Below are 22,734 nucleotides of genomic sequence, written 5' to 3' on the forward strand. Positions count from 1 at the left end.
GGGGCTGTTTTCTAAATGGAACTGTGGCCGTCAAAACGAGAATGACAACAACCTACAATATGAGTGAATATGGGTCCTGATTTGAGTAGCTGGAAACCTAAGGACAGACAGGAGGTACAGCCTAACCAGGCTGTTCTATTACTTTATTAGCTCAAGAGAAATTGACTACTTGAAGCCTGAAGGGGTGAGGGATCAAGTGAACACTACAGCAGTTCCCCGAACTCATTGGGAAATCATCTGACATAAAAAAGGCAGACAACTATGGAGTTATGGACTACTTTAAAATGCTAAATATTTCAAAAGCATAATTTTTTGACTGGCTGGACTTTATGTTGCAAACTAAAAAATACAGTAAACAGTAAAATTAGCTTCCTTAATTTGCCCTGCTGTTTGCTAATTAGCAAGCTAAAGGCTACATGGTTATCATGGCTAACAAAAATATAGGCATTATACCACATTTTTAACCAGGTTCACAGCTAAATGAAGCATTTGCAGTTACATTTAATGAACTTCCTAAAAACGATCTTTTTTTGAAATAATTTGGATGGCTTAGCTAAATAGCTCTGAATAAGTGTGTTACAGGCCCCCGGCAGGCACTGGACAACAATTTGACATCAGAAAGGTGTTGGACTGTAACATTACGTTATACAGACATTGAATTTTGATTACTTAACACCATGACTAAATCCTACAATATATACCATCTATCATCTAACATTAGAATTTCACGTTGTGTGGACGTCAACATTATGAAGGTTAACAGATGTTGGGTTTGATCACCAGACCTCACAACCGAAAGTTGCTATATTTTTGTCAATATGACATCGACATGTGACATTTAGAAGACATTGGACAAAGGTCAAACATTTAAACCAGCAAAATATCAACGTCAGCTGTCATCACTATTCTACGTGAACTTAGCATTGGCATTAGCCATTGTCCTGACACTGAATTTCGGTCACCTGACGTCACGTCCTATATTCAGCCAGATAACAACGTCCGATTCGCAATCTGTGTTCTTGTCTGTGCTTGTATTTCTGTGAACTTCCAGTCAAACGTCATACTTTGCAGCCCAAGTACTGTGCCAGTCTGAACGCCTGATGTGTTCTTGCTCCTCCCGTGTTATCGAGAAGGATGCATCAGGACATGACTTGTGTGGACTTGGCACAGTAAAATATCCCAGAATGCACTTCACACCACTCTGCAGAATGACCGTACCCCCCCGTACTTGGCCCACAGGTTCCCATCATTGACATTGTCCCCAAATTTCCTTGGAATGTCTCTGAAATCTGAGTGAACTCCCTTTTGTAAGTTCAGGCCCTATTAATTATTAAGATGTTTTTTAAGGATGTTTTGAGAACTTTGATGACCTTTGATGGTTCCAAGTTGGTGGTTCCTCAAGTGAACATGTGTAAAAGTTGTGCCGCCCCCTCTGAAGGGAGCTATTAATAGACTATTTGTTTTCTATAATAAATTTGTTTCGTTTTTGATTTTTTGCTTCTTTTATTATTTTTAACTTGTCAAGGAATCTGCAGGACCCACGTGGCTACCCGCACCTAAATCACGTGGGCGTTACCGTTGCCTGGCAACATGAAATTTCGCGTCAGCGGCCGGTCGCGCGAGAGAGAGAGAGAGAGAGAGAGAGAGAGTGAGAGACAGTGAGGCTGGGTGCTCTGACGTCGTAGTGACGCTAATGAAGTGTGTGTAAGGTCTTGCTGGCGCGGAGAGGAGAAATACAACCACACACACATTCACACACACATTCACACACTCACACACACACTAACACTGCAGCTGCAGTTTCACACAGCAGCAGGGAGCCGCTGTGGGCGAGACAGGAGCTTAGAGGAGGCATTACAGGCGAGGCTGACTGACTTTCTTCACACACGTTTAACAAACACGAGAGTGGAGGAAGTTCCACAAAACACCTGCAGGAAGATCTGACCGCCTTCAGGAGCTTCATCTTACGGATACAAATGGGGATGTTTTGGTGTAAAGCTTGAGCAGGTGAGCTCGTATCTCGTCCGCTTCATCTAGAGGTCAAAGGAGCAGAAGTGCAAACCTGTAAACTGCACAGACAGACAGACAGCAGGTAGACAGTGGACATGCCAGCAGTATATATATATATATATATATTATATAATGATATATTAAATATAGGGAGTGGTAAAGTGGCTGTGCAATGTGGACGTAGCTGCATAAAGTATAGACACTCAGGTACAGTAGCAGGTACAGTAGATCCATGGGAAGTGGATGGGAACACACACCTGCATTGATCAGAGTGGCAGATGACTTCCTTCCTATGTCAGCAGTTCATGTTTAAATGTGGCAGATGAGCTTTTGGAAAGTCTAGTGGTTAAAGATGTAGCAGGGATGTACCAGCACACATATTTTCATGTCTGATATGATTTTAATTCTGAGGTCAAAATTTGATTGGATTTCAGTGTATTGTGTTAGAGAAACTGCCTGAACCGCCTCTTTTTTAAAACCTTATACAGCCTCCCTTTTCAGCCTTATGTCTCCAGTGTAAATTACAATATGCAGGAAATCTATGCCGGACACTAAGCATTAGCTGCATATGGGTAGAAATCGATTTTTTTTAATTTATATAAATATATTTGAATGAATTGATCACTGTATTGATTTACACACAGCCTTACGCAAAGGTTTGTGCAACTCCTGTACAAATGACAGTGACGTGTGCTGTTGTAAATAGGTTCACGTCCTCTACAGAGACACACTTCTGCACATTCTAACGTATACCTCCTGTTCATTTACCTAATTTAACATGTTGCAAAAAAAGCATTAAATATGGCATGTGCAAAAGTGTTATTTTATTTTTTACAAATATAATAAATAGTATTTGTGTCCAAAATGTGCAGAACATATATATTAGAAAGTCCTGTAGAGGATCTGTCCATTTGTCATTTGACCAGAGGTGTCCAAACTTTTGCATATGACTGTATGTGTTAATAAATGGTTTATAAATGGTTAATAAATGATGAGTGTTCAGTAAAGTTAGAAGAACACGGCTTTGGTTGCTAACTCAATTCCTCATTCCAGTAAATCAGAGCCTACAGGGGCTGGAGCTCACCTTTGTGAGAGGTGAGCTCCAGCCCCTGTAGGCTCTGATTTACTGGAATGAGGAATTGAGTGGAGGCAGTAGATTGTGAAGGGAACTGTAAATACTGGACTTCCTCACATAGAGCTTTTTTTAATGGTTATGCAAATGGTTAAGCAACACACTTACATAATATCAGTACTATTATTATTATTAGTACTGGTGGTGTTAGTATTAGTTGTAGTTGTGGCATTTAGCCTTGATGCATTATAGGCTCTTTTGCAGCAGTTCTTACTGTGTTATGAAATCCTAGGATACACTGATATAAACCTCACCTCAAGAAATGTTCAAACCGATCTTCATTCTGTACCACATTGCGATTAAGTACCAAGGAGGGTCTCTGAGCAAGCTTTTTTTTGAGTGTTGATTGTTTGTTGTGAACCTATTGGCACCATGTATAATGCCAGGTGTGGCCTAGAGGGGTAAAAAGCCCCCCAGCATTGAGCTGTGGAGCAGTGGAACTGTTTTCTCAGGAACGATGGTCGGTGCTCCATCCAGTGCTTTTGGGAAGAGCTGGAGAGTTGGGGATGAGGTGTGGTGGTCATTATTCGGCATCCTGACCTCACTAACGCTCTATTCGTCTATTCAGACTGATGTTAGGACAACAGAACTGGCAGGAAAAATGGTTTGGTGGGTATTTGGCTCTGCAGTAACACCAAGATCGGCAAGAACACCTAGATTGCAAATAAGGAGCTTGAATGCTACGGTTTTATTGACAAGACAAGAAGAAAGTCTAAACACAGCTGGTCACACTGGCCAGCGTTCATCAGTGTGGTGTTATCAGTAATGACCTGTAATTATAATCTTAGTATTTAAGGGGCAAGAACTAAACATACTGAAATGACCAAACTAAACATGATATTAATAAAATAGTAAAAGAACTGAAAATAAGAGGCTGAACAAATGAAAGCATAGAATTAAATTGATTTCCACATTATTGGACATTATTTTGCATTAATTAATTAATTAGGGTTGTGAGAAAGTATTGATATATTGACGGATCATGATATTATGTTTAGCAATACTGTATCATTTCTCAGAAACACTGTATTGATTTTTAATAAATAGTTTCAATGTAAAGATTGGAGGCAGACTGTGGTTCTTTTTGTGTTGTGTTTAAATGTTGACCACTAGAGGGCAGTGTTTGTCTTCTGATCCCACTGTATTGATTGGATGAGAAGGAAACATTTCTTTTACTCATATTTTATGCAAATAATGGTGTTTTGTATACAACGTTCTAAAATGTTGTTTTTAAAAATTGCAATATATCGTGATATATCGCATATATGTTGAATTGCAACCCCTGTATTGTGATGTGTATCATATGGCCAGCTTCTTGCCTTACATACTTTTGACATGGGGCGGACCCAAGTCAATCATCACAGCCAAAATTATTAAAATGATTGTAGATTTATTACATTACATTACATATTTCTGTTAGAAATGTTAGATTTGTAATTACATTTTTAAAGACAATGTAAGTAAATCAATTCTCCACACTTCTACCCTTGTACAGTAGCCTCACAGGTATATATATATATATACACACATTTCTACTAAACAGCCACTTACTGATGTTGTTTCTCTTGTGTACTAATTAGACAGCTTTGGGTTACCAAGCCATGGTGGTGTTATCGGACAACGGGATGGGGTCCCCCTCAAACCAGCCTGCCAGACCACTGCAGGTTGGCTTCTATGAGATCATCCGGACGCTGGGGAAGGGCAACTTTGCTGTGGTGAAACTGGCCAGACACAAAGTCACTAAGACACAGGTGTGCTGCATTGCTGCTTAAGCATCACATGCTTCTATTATAGCTTATTAAAGGGTACATGTGATATATCATTAAATGGAGCCTGAGTTTGCTCTACACATGCCCCTAGCAACCCAGATAGCATGTCCATGTGGGGCCTGTATGGTTAGCCCAACTGGGAAAACATGTTGGTGGTTGCCCACCGGAGACCCACCAGGCTCAGTGATGAGACCAGGAGGGGTTAAACATGTGTCCCATCTGGGCTGTACACTGTACATGAGGCTGTAGATTTGGGTGGGCTGTAATGATGGGGCCCATTTGGGAAGCCCAACTACATATATACAAACCTACTCAAAGCTCATGCCCACCTGGAACCCACCTAGCCCACGTAACACCCATGTGAGCCCTACATGAGCATGTTGGCTGGGAACCTGCTCCAACTAATCAGATAATTAAAAAAAAACATGTTGGATGGAAGTGGGTGAGAAAGCTAGCCCCTGACAAGATTGTCAGTAATCAGCTTTTAATGATTTGCTGAAATGCTTGTAATCAGTTTGTTGTGAGTGATCATCTGTAATCAATTCTCACAGGTCGCCATTAAGATCGTCGATAAAACCCGCTTGGATGCGTCAGATTTGGAGAAACTCAACAGAGAGGTTCAAATCATGAAGCTTCTGAACCACCCGCACATCGTCAAACTCTACCAGGTGGGGGAGTTTCCGTTAGCATTAGTGAAATGGGAGTTGATGTACTTGTTCTAACTCACTTATAGCCTCCAGCTTCATTCATCTTAAACCATGGGTCTCATAAGTTGTGTATCATTTGGCTAAGCCCTTTTTGTCCATGGGAAAAAAAGCGTGTGAGTATCTGAGCTCTTTAAGTACCCCCAGCCTCAGGTGAAACACATTAACTAAACAAGACATCATGAACCTAAATCAAAACACATGAACATGAATCAAGACACTGAGTGTTTGAATCGAAGCAGGAACGGAAACACAACAAAAGTCCTTATGTGAGCCTGTGGGCAGCGGCTCGGAATGGCCCCGGGGGAGGGCGCGATACTGAGGGGCTGACACTGCATAAAATCTAAATCCAATACACCAATAAAATTCAGTGAATGTTTCATCACGGTTTTCTAGCTTGTAGCTGTGTTTGCTCACTGGAAAAAAGTCTGGTGTTCGTCAACAAAGTGTAATCACAACTGGTTTGTTTAGCACCAGAAATTGTAGCAACTGTTTGCTAATCCACAACTTAGCCTCGTTATTTGCCATGACATTGTCCTCTCGATTGTTACAGTATCACGATATTTCTTCGTACCTTTGTGAAGGGTTTTATGGCCATGTCAATCGAAAAATGCTAGCACAGTGGGATAATTTGGATTTATGCGTAATTCAAAATGGTATGCTAGGTAATGCTTTAGTTTTCAATATATTTCAATGTCATTATCTTGTGCCTCAATGCATGTGCATGCATGTTAGGTGTTGGAGTTTCCTGAAGTTGCACTGTAGGGAGGGTGTGTTAGTTTTGCTGTTAAATTGAAATATCAACAGTCGTTCTCCAGAATCGTATATAGCCACTTTAAGTAAAACAGTAGCTGCCATATCGTCAGGATAGCATTGATAGGTTCTGAAGTACCTTTTCTTCCAATACTCACCACACGAACAGGGAAGGTCCAACTTCACACGCTGACCACAGGAAGCCGACCCATCCCCAAAGCCAAAATACTTCAGAGTCCACCCTCTAGTTCTTCCTCAGGGCGTGGTCCTCACTAACAAAACAGCGGTTTCAGTTTAGAGGATCGGTGGTGGTTCTACAACATGGTGAAACAATAATGGTTTTCACTTTTCAGTAATGGCTCTAGGGACTATTTAAAGGAACAAACTCTGTAATACTGCTTTAATACAGGAGCGATAAAAGGAGAGAAAGTAAAAAGAGAGAGCACATCCTGGGGTGTTTACACCTTGGACTTTTTCAGTGTGGTCAAGTGAAATCTAAACAGGCTCTAAAATGTCCACTGTCTTACTGGCAAAGCTACTTCGCTTCCACACTTGCTAAAGATGGCCAGTTTGTACAGGGTATTTGGGTAAAGACTTTTGGGATGATGCCAGCTGAATTTGCATATAGGAGATGTGTAGCACAATTCCTGTTTTTAATACTTAGCAACATCTTAATTCATATGATTTAGGAAAAACTGCCATTTAATTGTTCTGCTCAGAAATTGCTTATTAATGGCAAACTGCCAAATGCCGTCATGTCCCCAGAGGTCTGGTCACACACATTAAGCTTGTAGTCTTTAGGTAATCTTAACTCATCAGCTGATTAATCTCTGCGTTCCCATGACTGCTGTTTCGTGTTATTTTCACAGTCTCCACAAAGCTCTTGGGGTTTGCATAAGAGGAAACAAATGACCTCAATTTCAGTCACTACACAACTTTGTTCTCCATTCTCGGTATCCATGAGTCTATGGGGTCTATTTATGACCGTGCCCTATATTAGAAAGATAAACAGGAAAAGCACTGAGTCATATCTAGATGCGAGAACAGCACGTCTGGAAAATGACCAACAAAGGGCTTTTGAACACATCGGTCAAGCTGATGCTCTGCTCTGAAAATGTGAAAAGTACTGCTTACCAGCTTTTGGTTCTTTGCCATTTGTTTGAATTGCAGGTTATGGAAACCAAAGACATGCTGTATATTGTTACAGATTACGCAAAGAATGGGGAGATGTTTGGTGAGTCCGACCATGAAGTCCTCATCTATAATTATTACTGTAATTTTGCTTTGCTATTAAATGAATGATGGAATTTCTTAATGAAATGACATTTACAGTCATTTTACGTGTTTTTATGATAAAGTTGAGTTTGTGTCTCATGTATTTCCATTATTTGATTTAATGTGAAAAAGTACATTAATTTATACATTAGTGTATCATTTTTTTTCCTAAAAAGCACAACTGGTAAAGATTTAAAAGTTCACTTCTTTCATACTGACACCCGAATTCCGCTCCTCTGTGTCCTTTTGCCTTTGCGTAAAGACTATCTTGCTTCCAACGGCCGTCTGAGCGAGGAGGAAGCTCGTAGAACATTCTGGCAAATCCTCACAGCTGTGGAGTACTGCCACAGGCACCGCATTGTGCATCGAGACCTCAAAGCTGAAAACCTGCTGCTGGATGATAACATGAACATCAAACTGGCAGGTAGGAGGAGCCAGGTCCAAAGTGGCTCTTATGAGGTGAAGCATGGTTGCGGTCCGATTCGGTTACAAATCCAGCCTTGATGTAGTACAATTGCTACTGGCACTACCTGCCCTATTCCAGAGCAATAGGCACTGATATGGAGTTGGAGTAGCTTCCACCCTTCTGAGAAAGCTTTCAACATTTTTTGGAGTGTGTCTATGAGGATGGATGGACAAGGACAAGGCGACTTGGCTTCCAGTTTGTCCCAAAGGCGATCCAGTGGTGTTGAGGTCAGGGCTCTGTGCAGGCCACTGAAGATCTACTACATCAGACTTGCCAAACTGTGCTGTATGCTAGACCAGAGATAGTCTTCCCCAAACTGTTACCATGAAATTGAAAGCATATAATTGTGTAAAATGCTGGGGGACCTAGCCCCCAAACCCAGCCCCAGAACATTACGCCTCCACCAATGTGCCAGCCAGTACTTTGCATTGCGTACAGCAAGTGATTTTACATTTGTGTGCAGATGGAAACGCACTTTGTGATGCTTCCAACTCACAGTTCCTGTGCTAATGTTGCTTACAGATTTAGTTTAAGTGGTGCAGCTGCAGATTGGTGAACTGATCTACAACTGTGAGGGTTCAATTTTACAATATAAGGGTACTTACAGTTGGCTGGGGCAGAACTAGCCGAGATAAATCTTTCACAAAGTGACTTGTGACAAAGCTGGCATCCCATTACAATGGCACAGTTTAAGACTGTGGGCTCTTGAGTGTGTGTTTGTCAATGGAGATTAGAATTATGTGGCTGTGCTTGATATTATATGTGTTCATGACGGGTGTGGCTGAAACAGCTAAACTTAGACTTATCATTGTTAGTATTATGCTAGAATTGTTGAAGTTGCATAGTTCTGAAAAGGGGCTTTTGAGTGATGGTGGGACCCTTTTTTGTGCCAGAAAAACCCATTTTTTAAAATGTGCTATATATAACCAGCAAAGAGCCATTTAACCCAGCAAAGCATCCAATTGATTATTTGAGTTGCTGTATAGCTCCATTACCTTTACTACAGAACCTATGAGTCTGACAATAGAACTATATGTTCAAATGTTTGTTGACATCCCTTCTAATGAATGCATTCAACCACTTTAAGTTGCACTCATTGATGACACAGATATTTAGTTTGTCTAGTCCCTGTAAATAATTACTGCCAATAGAACAGGTAAAGATGAACCTATTGACACCATGCCTGATGCCAGGAAAGGGCTAGAGGGGTGTGAAGCTTCTTTCTAGCAGAAAGCCTTCCCTGGACAGTAGAGACAATTACTCCAACAAAAGCAGAAGAAACACTGAATGAACAGGTGTCCCAATACTTTTGTCCATATAATGTACTTACACATGGCCATCTTAAGTAAACTACTGAAGGCTTATTTTTTTCTCTTCCTGTTTTTATCAGACTTTGGTTTTGGAAACTTCTATGTACCTGGTGAACCTCTGTCTACCTGGTGTGGAAGTCCCCCTTATGCAGCCCCAGAGGTCTTTGAGGGGAAGGAGTATGAGGGACCACAGCTAGATATCTGGGTAAGTTCCGTTGAACCACCCTCTTAGTCCTAATGTTCTGCCTTGTTTGCACATGTAACACATCAGTTTAGGCCTATAAAATATGCACTTCATCAATTATTTAAAGCACACAAATATCTAACCAGCTGTTCTTACTGTCAAGCTGATTAGTGCTGTTGTGAGTGTGTAGCAGAAATCTCCTGCTGATATGGGATTGATGAGCAGAATATGTTTCTTCTTTGATTTTCAGAGTCTGGGAGTGGTCCTGTATGTGCTGGTGTGTGGCTCTCTGCCGTTTGATGGTGCTACACTTCCTGCCCTGAAACAACGTGTCACTGACGGGCGCTTCAGAGTGCCCTACTTTATGTCACAGGGTGTGTACATTATGTAACATTTTTACCTTAAAATACCAGCTTCAAAATCATGTTGATGCTCCACTGACCTGTAATAGGGTGAATAGTGCTCGGAATGCTGCTAGCCGCACTATGTAACTTTGATGATGCAGGCCGTCTCATCTCTTCTCTGACTCCATTAAAGTCCCTTATATATAACAACTAAGAGTCACAATGTCGTCATATACGTTCCTCCACAGAGTGTGAAAACCTGATACGAAGGATGTTGGCAGTGGACCCAGCCAAGCGCATCAGTGTGGCCCAGATAAAGCAGCACCGCTGGATGCAGGCTGACCCCACAGCCGCCTGCCAACCCTCCTCTGATCCTCACAGCCCAGACGGGCCCCTCCAGCCGGAGAGCTACAGTGAGCCAGTCCTCAGTCTAATGCAGGCTCTGGGCATCGACAGACAGAGGACGATAGAAGTGAGCGACACTTGGGTCATTTTGTATGTGTTTCAGTGAGTTTACACTTGGACCATTTTTCATCTTGTTAGTGGATTTCTCTGGTTAAATGAAGCACGGCTCATCACGTTACATCATTTAAAATAAAGTTTTTCCATTAAATTGTAATGACCATTTTTACATCACTATTTAATGGGCAAGGAAAAATGCCATTAACTAATATTATTGTTTATCTGTACGGCTTGCTCAGACACCATTGCTATGCATGCTATGTTTTACTCAGAAGAAAAAATCAATGTGATTTCTGGTCCACATTGACTGTTCAATGCAGCATTCATACCTTAAAATATCAGTTTCAAAATCATGTTGATGGTAGACTGATAATAGGGCATCTCTATCATTCCCTCTTCGGGCTCAGCCCACTGCTAACTGCACTATGTAACTCTGGTGAAGCAGGCAGGACAACGCTTTCCAAATGTAGAAGATTAACCTCTTTTTTTTATTATATGTTATATATATATTTATGTTTGCAAGTTAATGTCATGCAGTCATCACACACAAAGAAGTCATCATAACTGATCTAAATACATCTAAACATACATCTAACAGAATAAATTACAACATATATCTTTAATGGAACAGGTTTTAACTGGGTCTAAAATCTAAATACATCAGCATAAATTATTAATTCAGTGGTGCTGAACGTTTTAAAATGTCCTCTGAACTTCTTGCTAGTGATCATGATTGACTACAGCAGGTAGCTTTACTGGGCCCTCATAAAAAAGGATTGTTTGACATGGTACAATGGGAAAGTTCAAGACGCTCAGTGCAGATCTGAGAAGTATAAATAGATTTTAGTCAGGAGTCAGGGATGTCTCTTAGAGCAGTTTTAAAATAACTGCAGATTCCAAGATCATCAGTTCAAACAACTTTATGTTAGTACAATTATTGCAACTTTGCAAAGATCTGGATACCAACTGAGGGTGACTGTTTGATTCTTCTTCCAGACACTGGATTCGGGCCATTGCAGAACTTTAAGCACCACTAAGTGAATTAATGAATTAATAAGTAGGTCCAACATTGCCATGACATTCATGTTTATGATGAGTGTATAAAAACCTTTACAACTGTATGTTGCATTGTTAAAAGTAGTAGGAGCAACCATCTCAAAGCCTAAAACTGATATCTAGTATCCAGTTATATCACTGTTGTTCATTTATTCATTTAACTAATCTAGGATTACCTCTCTAGTCTTTACAGAATGGCAGCTACAACCACTTCTCTGCCATCTACTGGCTCCTGATGGAGAGATTGACCGAGCACAGGAACCAGCAGCAAATCCGTCAGAGTCAGGATTGGTCTAAAGAACCTGGTTACGCCTATCCAGGAATGGAGTTTTTGGGAGAGGTGGAGCCCAAACTTTCCCTCTGTCCCAGAAACCTGCTGGACACCAGAGTAAGCGAGAAGACACCAGCTAAGGACTTTGTGGAAGTTAAAGAACAATTGCCTCTTAATCTTACCACTGATTCCAGGAACGCAGTACGCAGACATACTGTCTCAGAAGTCTCATCCTCCAAACACCCATGTCACCCACCAAGTGAGTAGCTTGTTCAGTCAGGATAGTCCAAAGCAGAACTTTTGCATTGGTTCATAACAATTTTATGGACAATCCAAGAAAATCTCAGAACTAGAGGTTAGAGCTTCATGGCACCTTCTAGATCACATCACACAGAAACTCTCACATGCTCTTTCTCTGTCCCCAGGCATTGTTGTCGACCTAGTAGATGATGGTGCCTCAGACGGCAGCCTCAGGCCATGCTCTTCTTCCTGTGCCTTCAGCTCCCCACTTGCTTCTCCTGGTGCCCTTTTAGGACCAGGCACAGATCCCTATGCTCACCAAGTCCAGGGACTTCACCCATTCTCACAGAACACAGCAAGGTGCCCCCTCACTCACTCATCCGTCCTGAGGTTCCAGAACTGCTTGCAGGTTCCCAGCTTCCAGGAGGGCAGAAGAGCCTCGGACACGTCCCTCACACAAGGTGGGTTCTACTGCTGATACTGCAGGAGTGTGTGGAGGACACTTTCAGAACATCACAAATATAAATGACCCCTTATCTCCCCCATTTCTTGTAGGTCTGAGGGCTTTCCACCAGCAGCTGTGGATCAACGTTCGCACAAAAGGCCAGCCAGGCTTGAACAAAGTCAAAGGACCTCTGCAGCACATATGGGCCCCTGTACACAACCATCAGGACACTGTTTCTGTAGTATCGCCAGGGCTGCCAACACACACTCACTCATGGGAGCATCTTCGCAGTCCGGTGGAGGGTATTCATGACCATCAGAGGTAAAAGGTCTTAACAGGATTTGCCCAGAGCTGTTTAGAGTGTGTACCACTGTACATATATCACAAATGAACCGACACCAAGGAAGTCAGTGAAAATGGATTAGAAGATAATGAACACACTATGGATTGGTCATTTTAGATTTATGGTCATTGTATGGTCATGTGTATATACAACATATGATGTGCAAATAGACAAGAGCTTACCTAGTGCCTGTAGAGAGGTGTCGCCAGTATTATAGTATAATAACTCTCTGGAGTGGGTAGGCATGAAACTATTGCCACCATGCCTAATGCCAGGCTTGGGCTAGAAGGGCATAAAGCCCCTAGTATTGAGCAGTGGAACTGGACTGATGGTTGGTGCTTGTATCAATACTTTTGGGATGAGTTGGGGTTGAGGTGAGGTGGCTGATCATCCAACATCCTGGCCTCTCTAACGCTCTTGTTGCTGAATGCAATCAGGTCATCACAGCAGTGCTCCATAATCTAGTAGAAACAGTAGTAGAGTAGAGACAGTAACTCCAACAAAAGCAGAATAAACTAGTAGCGACAGTAACGATAAATGAGCAGGTGTCTCAATACTTTTGCAGATTTAGTATATAAATCTACTCTCAAAAACCTTATAACTCAAATTTAACAGGAGATAAACAGTAAACCTCAAATAACCTCAACCATCAATCAATTTCCATTCTCCATTGGCAGTGTGGAGCCTGTTGTACTCATAAGATCTGGGCCAAAAAATGTCATGGGGACAAGAGATTATTGTTTAGGTGTATTAAGTATGTTTGGTGATTTCTCTACTTGCCTAAAAGAGCTAAGAGTGACATACTAATCAATGCTGTGCAATGTTCCTCATACAGACCGTCTTTCCTTCATCTTCCTCAACATGACCACCAGCATCTACTTCAAGTGCCCTCTCTTCATCCACATCCCTCTTCAGCTATTCATCAGCAGAACATTTGGCAGTCCACAGTACCTCCATTTGAGGGTTTCGGGAATCTCTTTACTCCTCCTTCAGCACCTCCTGAACACCAGGGGCTCCACCTCACCCCCACGGCATGCCTCCCTCAGCCTACACTGAGCCAGTTCTGCCCTCAACAAGAACCTCCCCCTCAACACTCTTCCTGTCCATCAGATCTAGCAGCTTCTTGGTGCTCCTTTGCTAGCTCTTCATCCTCAAACATGGTGGATTCTGCTGCTCTGCTCCTGGAGGCCCGTCTGCAGATAAGCCCAAGCCCACAGCCTCACCTTTAACTTCAGTTGGAGTTCAGTTGGAGAGAAGAGGAGGAGAGGTGGGAGGCTACATTAGAAGTGATAGTTTGGTGAAACAACAAATTTACACCATTCTTTCCTTACCTGAGAGGTATTTAATCAACCAGGATGTTTGGTTGTGGTCGTTCTTTTTAGTTTTGCACTGGACCTACGAAGCTGTTGGAGCTACTGGTTCCTACTGCTGTTTTCTTAGGCTATGCAACTTACAGTACTGCTGTGTATTGTTATAGATAACAGTGTCACATAATCATGAGTTGCAACATGCAAGAATGCGATGATTTATGTACAGGGTGTATATTTTTTTTTTCAGACTGTCATTTTAAAAAGCTACTGTTACCGAAGAACGGAGACTTTCGGACTCTTGGAGTAACAGGACACATAAACCTAAAAGACTGCACTCCACAGATGATTACAAAACCACCGTAATTAGGGACACTCGCCTGCGTTTTGGACCATTCTTTGAACAACTCAGAGCTCTCCAGGAGAAACGTCTGCAAAAATGCTTGTTGTAGAACTACACAGGCCTCTTTTTGTTCTTATACAGCTTATTTGAAACGTCTTCACAGAGCATCTGTCGCAGTGTGGATTAGTATGTCAGAAAAGTTTTGTACCTCAGCAGTCTATTTATTTAGGATTGAACGCAATATGTCTTCCATTATTTTTTTATTTTTTTTTCTACTGGTATTTTTAAGGTTTTATGCATGGAAATATTAACCAAATAACATTTATAATAATAATAATAATAATAATAATAATAAAGTGGAAAGTGGATATATAATATAATTCTTCAATATATATGGAGAATTAAATTCTTTGGTGCATGCAAAATGGTAATGTAGCAGGATAAGGCAAAAAAACAGACATCAAAAAAAAACATCACTGCCAAAGTTAGGTGTCGTACATTCAAGTTGCCCTGGAATGGAAAACTGCATTTACTTTGGTTTGTTGAATAAAGAGAGTCCGATACGTGGAACTGACATGCCATGAACCTCAAACCACTAAAAAATCTACCGTAAGCAAAACAGAGCTGTATAGTTTCAAAACCCTAAAGCCCTAAAACCCTTACGTAACAGTCGTGACCAGCTATATTTACGCCCCCAAATTTGACCCATACTAAGTCCACTAACAAAGGAACTCTGTGATAACTAAAGCTGTGATGCTTTCAAAATGCAAGGGACACTTCAGGAGAATATGGTGTTGTTGAAATTTGTTGTAGTCATTTTTCTACAACAGTCTTTCCCTACTATTGTGCAAAAGTAACACTGGAGAGCAGCACATCACCCCCAGACTAGATTACAGGAAGATGCCTGTGCTAGGCTTAAAGCTAACCATAGCCAAATGGGTTCACCATCTCTTCAGCTAGCGAACTGCACACCACAGGGCAGGATATCAGTATTATCTGGCAAGACTTTGGAATAATGTCACTATTTTTGTTTACAGGTTTAAGAACAAAGCTATGATACATGGCTTCTGTGTGAAAGCAGCCAATCAGAGCAGAGGTCATTAAATGATTCATAATCCAACCATAAAAAAGGAAAATAACAGTGTTTCATTCTGAGGCTGAAAAACAGGATTGTAAATAGGCTTGTAAAACTGTAAAATGGCACATTTAATGTGATGGGATATAACAAGTAAATGTAACAATTTCAAGTTTGTCAAGTCAGTTTCTGTTGGTCCATTTATCATGACAGTGTAAAGAGTAATAAACATCAGACAAGATGGAGATTCAATTTTTTAATAGTGACAATGTTTTCCTGTTTATAAACTTGTTGATGATGAACTGGATTGGTAGTCTTATTCATGAAGAAGGAACTGTCCATGGTCATACCTGTCCAGATTTTTTTTTTTTTACTAAGCATGTCTTCTATTGTATCATTATGGCTGGCCAAAGATGTTAAAGCAGCATTATGTGAGAATTAGCTGGTGTCTGAAGCGTAATTAATGGGCAGTATTTGGGGGCAGGAAGGTCCTTGGGGAACCTTTGAAGGTTCTTTAGTTGGAAACTGTGGAGAAAAGCTCTTCAGGTCTGAAAGTGGAAGAAGCATGTGGCCTGAGGTGGTAGAGTTAGTTTTTGCAAGTGTTGCCCTGCCTGCTTCTCCAGAGTTACACAGTGCAGTTAGCAGCATTCTAAGCCTGGAGTGGGAAGGATAGAGACACTATTCTCCCTTTTACAGGTCAGTGGCTGCTATTTTTAAGGTACAACTTTTACATAGTGTTGCTTTAATATTGCTGTTACATATAGAAGTATTATAAGAACTTCTGCACTGTGCATCCTGACGTTATTGGCATATTTGTATTTGCGTTTAGGTCAGTTATGTACGGGGCATGGCCTAATAAAAAACATTCCAATTCAAAGAGCTTTCATCTTGTTCAGTTCTGTGTAGTCTGGGAACTTTCTGTCCATTTTTAGTAGAATTGTTGGGTTGTGATGAACTACAAGGGTGATTCAGTTGATTACAGTTAAATATGCAGTGTAATAATCAAAGAAAAACCTTCAGCCTCATTATTTCATCCATATCAATTTACCCCTTTTTTAGAATATTTGCTAAAATGTGCCAAATATTTGCCAATGTTTTCTCATTTGGGATTTGTTCAGTTTACGAGGATGATGTGATCCATCGTTATAAGAGCAGAGCTGTGAACTATTCTGTCATTTGAAGAACAGAACTTGAATCTGACACAGACTTCTTGTTAGGACTTTTCTCAAGAACTAATCAAAGACTCTTCTCAGAAAGATTTTGATAAAAGAGGCCCAATATCTTTATGGACTACGTGAGGGACAAGGAGAAGACAGCCTTTTCTGCCAGCTCAGAATATTTTTTACTGGTTTACATTTTTGACCTCTTGACCTGTTTACCCACCTTATGCAGACCTCAGTCAGACAGACTTTTAGATCATCTGTACTTCAGGGTGGGGAAAAGTATTTGTGCGTCTACAATATAATGGAAACCCACAGTTTCAATCCAGTTTCTCGAACCCGATTTCTGGGCCTAAATTCTGTCATCACTGGTAGAAATGACACTTGTTGGTCAATCAGTTATCAACCAATAGTGAAGCGGAAGCGGAAACTGGATTCAAGGTATGGAGATGAAGATCTCAGCACTAATGCATGCATTAATGCAAGGTAGCATTTGAAGTGGAGGCCCTAGTTCTAAGCGGGAGTGGGAGCAATGCTGTCTCTGCTCCACAGTACACCTCCTGCATCTTCTTCACATAGAAGTTACCATACACAGATCATAATTCTGAAGAGTGGGGACACTTACTCGGCACAGTTCCTTTCTCGTGCAGTGGGAATTTTTAGGTCAATCCTAATCCTGGGCCAGAGCAAAGCCTCATGCACGCCCCAGCCAGTTGCCTGTTTCTCAATGACCCTGGTCTAATACACTATATAACAGACTTGCACCATTTTGATGGTTATACCACCGCCCTAGTAGCAGTTGATTACTTTTCCAAAGCTCAAAGCTTGATCCCATTTTCACCGGTCATCACTGGTAGAAATGACACTTGCTGTTCAATCAGTTATCAACTAATAGTGACTAATCAAAGCTTGATCCCTTTTGCCCGTCTTTCAACAACTTATTAGGCAGCTGAAGCTCAGTCGAATCATTTGTTCAGGTTGTTTTGGGATCTCTGGGAGCCTTTCTTGATTTCACTTCTGACTTAGATACCCTTCGGATACCTTTCCTCCAAATCATTATACTTACAACCCTCACTGGGACAATATTGTAAATTGTCTGTGCCCAGCTAGATCGGATGCAACCCAGGAATTGCAGGCTTGTACTAATGAAAGTGCTTTCTATTCCCATCCTGTTGCCAGTGCTGCTAAGGTAACCAGTGACAAAAGTACACTAGATGTCCAAATGTTTGTGGACACCCCTTCAAATGAATGCATTCCGCTACTTTAAGTAGCACTCATTGCTGATAAATGTGCAAATGCACACACAGTCTGTCCCTGTAGAGAAGTACTGCCAATAGAATAGGACTGTCTGGAGAAGATCAATATTAATCTATTGGCACCATGCCTAATGCCAGGCGTGTACTAGAGGGGTAGAAAGCCCCCCAGAATTGAGTTGTGGAGCAGTGGAACTGTGTTCTCTGGAATGATGGTTGGTGCTCCTTTCAATACTTCTAGGAAGAGCTTTGGGATGAGGTGGGGTGGTGATCATCCATGCTCTTGTTGCTAAATGCAATCAGATCCTCATAGCAATACCCCAAATTCTAGTCAAAACCTTTCCCTGGGCAGTATAGACAGCTACTCCAACAAAAGAGGATAGACAGGATAGATTTTGGAGAAAAATCTAAATGAGCAGGTGTCCCAATTCTTTTGCACTCCTGAACTAGGATCACTTGATCTTAAATGATCTAGCTAGACTAGGCATACATTTGACTTAGCAAAGGTGTCGTATTTTGTCTGTAAGAAAGTGAAGATCTTTCTGAAGCTTGTGATGCCTTCATTTCTAGGGAAATGGTCAAAGATGTAATGGCTTCCAGTGGACCTCTGATGACATGAAGAAAGACGCTGTGAGATTGTTTTGCCTCTTGGTTAATGATACAACTTTATTGTGATCATGTTTTTTTTTAGTAGACCCCTCCAGAAAGAGGCTGTTATAAGTAGAACTAGAGGCTACAGGGAGGACAGAGAGGAAAAAGTCAGTGGGACATAAGAGATAGGGCAAGAAGAGAGCGGACACAGGTGAGGAAGACAAGCCAGGTGGCTGGATGGTCCCAGTGATGGAGACTCTTACGGATCAAACCCCTCTTGAGCAGAATGACACTTGTAGCCTTAACCAAACACTCTATCCTCTTCTTTGACTTTGACTCTCTCAGAGCAGGGCAACATAATACCCTTATTTGCCAAGAATCAAAAAGGCCTTTTCAGCAATCATTTTTTCTTATGATCCAGTTATGTAGATCAGATAAGACACGATTCGTGAGAAGAGACTGTCACTGACCAAAAGGTGAGAGGTTTGGATTAAAGGAACCTTTCTACCGGTTGCCTCCCAACTTTCAGCCCCCAGCCATTCCTCACATTAGTATAATGATTGACAATCAAAGTTTTGTTTAGCTAAGATCTAGAAGAGGGTATTAGGCTAGATATACATTGATACCTTTTAGGGGCAAAGTGGGGAGAGGGCTAAGTTTAGTAATTGCCAGGGGGTTCGATGTTTAACAGCCTAACCGCCAAACCTACTTGTGAGGTGCCCCCCTTGCTTGAAGCCAAGGCCCCCAGCTGAGCCCCCATTCGCTCCCCCTTTCCCGCCAGGTATGTGAGACGGCCTAAGAGGAAGGAGCAGAGTTGGTCTTGTCGTCACGGGTGACAGGAATGTTGCGGTCTCCGCGGCCGATCTCCGAGCCGCCCGACTTGGGCCCGCAGATGGTGAGCAGACCATCGGCCGACAGGGTGCAAGTGATGGCCGACTGGTCCACGTTGGAGGGCAGGCGGTAGCGGCGGTGGAACTCGCGGGAGATGTAGCCATGGTCATCCTGCAGGAGAGGGGGAGGGTGGAGTGAGCATAGGGTGAAAGATTGAAGTTGGAGGGCTTGTGTGAAAGTGGGTTTAATTGACACAACGTAAGGACATTTAAGAGATATCGACCTGCTATTGAACTGCAGGCCTGTGATTCAGTAAGTAGTTATATGTATTGAGGGTTTGGATTCACATACAGGACCCCCTTAAACCTTGTATTTTAAGACCACACTTCAATTATTACCTCTCATAACTGTGTCACTGTCATAATAGACATCAGTTTTATAGGCCCTAAAATTGAGCCCTGTGGGACTCAACAAAATATGATGAATGAAACAGTTACCAAATAATTTATAATAGTTTCTGCCTTAGGATTTATGACTGAACAACAAACCAGAGGTGATATATGGTGAGAAACGTGGACTAATGTGGGATGCTGTATTTGTGTGGTTTAAGATTAAGAAGAAAGACAGTCCTCCTTCAGTAGGAGCACATAAATACGGTAGAACCCTGCAGGCATAATATACTGGAGCGTAAGCCTATTGTTCTTTCCCCAACAGACATGGCCTGATTTCACTCCATCGGACCTGAACCTACTTACAAAGCTGCCCTTTGAGAAACCTTGACTGTGTGAATGAGTGTGTCTGTGCGAGAAGTAATGGATCTTCAAAAGCTTTTGTAAAGATGAGTGGTGATGTACGTTTTTAATGCTTTACATTGCCTTGCTTTACCAGACCCACGTTTATTAATGTACATTATACAGTATTCACTGATTATGTAGTTTAGAAGTTGTTTTTGATAATGGGCACCAACTAGCTAGATGTGGGTAATCACTGGTCACATCTGCAATGGAGTGGGTCACGCTCTGAGACAGATTTAGGGTAAAGGCAGTTTAGCCTGTTAAGATTATTCACAAGGCTGCATGCAGTCCCACAGGGACGGCTGCCTATGACGCAGGGACGACGTCAATCTGGTGAAAACATTCCGAGTGATTTCCCCTCATCCGCACTCTCCCTTAAGGCTAAAACATGTGCATAAACCGTTGGTGGGGTGAGTCGGAGAGGAGGAGGAGGAGGAGGAGGAGGAGGAGGAGGAGAGAAGGGATGAGAAAGCAGGAGGAGTGGTTGAGCAATTAAAGACTAAGAAAGTCTAAGAAGCAGCTAAGACTTGTGGTGGAGATGTGGTGGTGGGACCAGTAGTGCAGCTGTGAAAGTTAGACATTTGTAAAATGTTGGGGTGGTGTCATTCAGGCCTCCACAATCTTCCACAAAAGCCAGTATCCAGGAATTCTCAGGGAAAAGGATCCTGTTTCCTTGATCGAAGAGTTTTGAAACAGTATCTGTTAAAGCCATGAGATCAACACAGTGTCTCGGGTATTTGACCTAGTTACTGACCACCTTGTAAATTCAGGTTACACCATGCACCTCCAGCAACTTCCAAATAACAAGCGCTAAATAAGTGCAGTGAAGCGGTACAAGGGTAATTGAAGATCCACAGCCACGACACACTGTCAGGACAGCCGCATCGTTCACTCTGTCTTGTTAAATGAGTTTTGACTGAGCAAAAACCCCTAAGGGACGACGAGCTATTGGTCATCGCGAAGAACGGTGCTTCTGGAGACTCGTCTGCCCTTCGGATGTTTCCGAATGTATATATATGTCTGCACATCTCCCAAATGCTGGTCCACTGACCTGAGAGGCAATTATGGTACAGGCTGCTGCATTTCTTATGTCACTCAGCCCTCTCCTGCAGCGAGATGCACATGCATAAATCCATGAAACCCAGTTCTTTTTAAACTTGCCTGAGAGGCACAGTTCCAAAATGGATCGAGAGCAATGAACCGCTGAGGGTCATTCGTTAATATGTACAAGCGCAGCATGTCTGCCTCTTTGAATGGAGACGTTTTAAGAGTTGAGTTCCAGAGTAACGTTAGGCTTAAAAACAAGATTGGACGGCTCACCTGTCTCTCCCCATGCTTGCCTTGGATGTCCACGTAGTCGTCTGACACCTTTACATTGAGCTCCTCGGGGGAGAAGTGCTTCACATCCAGGTAGACCATGAACTTCTCCCTGTCGGACCTTACCTAGAGAAGGACCACAGGAAGCTTTGGATTGAAGAATCGAATAAAGGGCTGCGTAACAAACGCTTTGGGATAGGCTGATACAAAAAGTTAAAACTCCAATGCCCCATACACCCAACGTCTGTGGTCAGGCCAATACGACGTATTGTCCCAATACGACAATTGGAAGTCATGTGGGCCTTAGAACCTTACCCTAAACCAGAGGTGCTTTACAACAGTCTTATGCTACCCATTCAATGTCACCATCTCACCATCTTTGAACTACTTTCATGGTAGGTGCTAATGCTAATGCTACATCATGATCTTACCATGATTGTACCTCACTTTTTTTGATGTCATACCTATTAAAACTTTTCTTCTCTGATTATCTCCTCTGCAAAGGTTTCCTGATTCTTCATATCATATCTTACGTACCCTTCCCCCTTGACCATCCCTTGGAAAAGAGCACTACTACCCACACGGTCACACCATGTTAAAAGCCAAGCAGCTGTTTACCTCAGAGATGCCCGAGTTGGAGGACTCCAGGAAGTTGCGGAACAGCGAGTATCGGTAATAAGGGCTGATGGTGGAGGTGGCGTAGGGGAAGAGGTCATAGTCAAACAGGCCCTCCCCGAAGAACTGGTCGAATAGGCGAGAGGGATAGCCCAGGGCACGTCGGAACCAGGGGTGCTGGATGGCAATATCCATAACGACTTGGCTTGACTTGACTTGGACTGGCGTTGCTCAGCAGGTCTTGGCGAGTCTCAGCCTTGCTGTCTGGGACACTCGAGCGTGTCTTTGAGCTGGGTTTTGCTTAAGAAAACCAAGAGAACTGAAGGGAGGTGTGAGGAGGCTGTTGGAAGGCTGTATAAGTAAACAGGGATCCGCGAACGGTGTGTGCTACCTTCTGCCATGGCCACCTCCAGCCTTTATATCTGCATGGCAGAAAAGAGGGGCTTACATGGGGATCTCTCTGGAATGGCATTAGCTCATGGTGGGAACACCAGTGTCAGCAGAATAGCTGACCTGCGGACGACAGTCTGGCCCTGGACGGCTTCAGGCAGTGGCACGGTTGCCAGCTGCTGCCACCGCCGGAAAATGAGCTTCTGCCAAAACAAACCAGACCTTAACATGGATGGGAGCAAGGGGGGTTCAGGAAGGGGTCGTGATCTGGCAAATGAGGGGTAGCCTCTATAG

General features: G+C 42.4%; 2 protein-coding genes across 4 annotated transcripts; one reads left to right on the top strand and one right to left on the bottom strand.

Moving 5' to 3' along the window:
* Positions 1-1,782: 1,782 nt before the first annotated feature.
* Positions 1,783-16,366, top strand: LOC140535994 (serine/threonine-protein kinase SIK1-like). 3 transcript variants are annotated; one of them, XM_072657594.1, is made up of 12 exons: positions 1,783-2,007; positions 4,723-4,893; positions 5,463-5,579; positions 7,539-7,602; positions 7,906-8,067; positions 9,500-9,624; positions 9,854-9,977; positions 10,196-10,419; positions 11,650-11,995; positions 12,162-12,437; positions 12,532-12,742; positions 13,600-16,366. In XM_072657594.1, the coding sequence occupies exons 2-12, from the start codon at positions 4,744-4,746 to the stop codon at positions 13,991-13,993; spliced, it is 2,193 nt and encodes a 730-aa protein (XP_072513695.1). In that variant the 5' UTR covers positions 1,783-2,007; positions 4,723-4,743; the 3' UTR covers positions 13,994-16,366. The 3 variants fall into 3 exon arrangements, with proteins under 3 accessions (XP_072513695.1, XP_072513696.1, XP_072513694.1); XM_072657595.1 differs by lacking the exon at positions 1,783-2,007 and adding an exon at positions 3,214-3,751; XM_072657593.1 differs by lacking the exon at positions 1,783-2,007 and having other exon boundaries at positions 3,214-4,893.
* A 2,922-nt stretch (positions 16,367-19,288) lies between these two features.
* Positions 19,289-22,245, bottom strand: cryaa (crystallin, alpha A). Its single transcript, XM_072657444.1, has 3 exons — positions 22,054-22,245; positions 21,439-21,561; positions 19,289-19,495 (listed from the first exon to the last, which is right to left on the bottom strand). Exons 1-3 carry the CDS (start codon positions 22,243-22,245, stop codon positions 19,289-19,291), a joined length of 522 nt encoding a protein of 173 aa, XP_072513545.1.
* Between the last annotated feature and the right edge of the window lie 489 nt (positions 22,246-22,734).

This window comes from Salminus brasiliensis, chromosome 15 (genome assembly GCF_030463535.1).
Source record: "Salminus brasiliensis chromosome 15, fSalBra1.hap2, whole genome shotgun sequence".
In the NCBI taxonomy this organism is placed as follows: domain Eukaryota; kingdom Metazoa; phylum Chordata; class Actinopteri; order Characiformes; family Bryconidae; genus Salminus; species Salminus brasiliensis.

Bases quoted from the DNA above. Each gene is read 5' to 3' on its own strand.
- LOC140535994 (XM_072657594.1), top strand. From the start codon at position 4,744: ATGGTGGTGTTATCGGACAACGGGATGGGGTCCCCCTCAAACCAGCCT. The intron at 9,625-9,853 runs GTAAGTTCCGTT...TTTGATTTTCAG, and splicing joins GACCACAGCTAGATATCTGG to AGTCTGGGAGTGGTCCTGTA. The intron at 11,996-12,161 runs GTGAGTAGCTTG...CTCTGTCCCCAG, and splicing joins ACACCCATGTCACCCACCAA to GCATTGTTGTCGACCTAGTA.
- cryaa (XM_072657444.1), bottom strand. From the start codon at position 22,245: ATGGATATTGCCATCCAGCACCCCTGGTTCCGACGTGCCCTGGGCTAT. The intron at 21,562-22,053 runs GTAAACAGCTGC...GTCCTTCTCTAG, and splicing joins CCAACTCGGGCATCTCTGAG to GTAAGGTCCGACAGGGAGAA. The intron at 19,496-21,438 runs GTGAGCCGTCCA...CCTCTCCTGCAG, and splicing joins GCAAGCATGGGGAGAGACAG to GATGACCATGGCTACATCTC.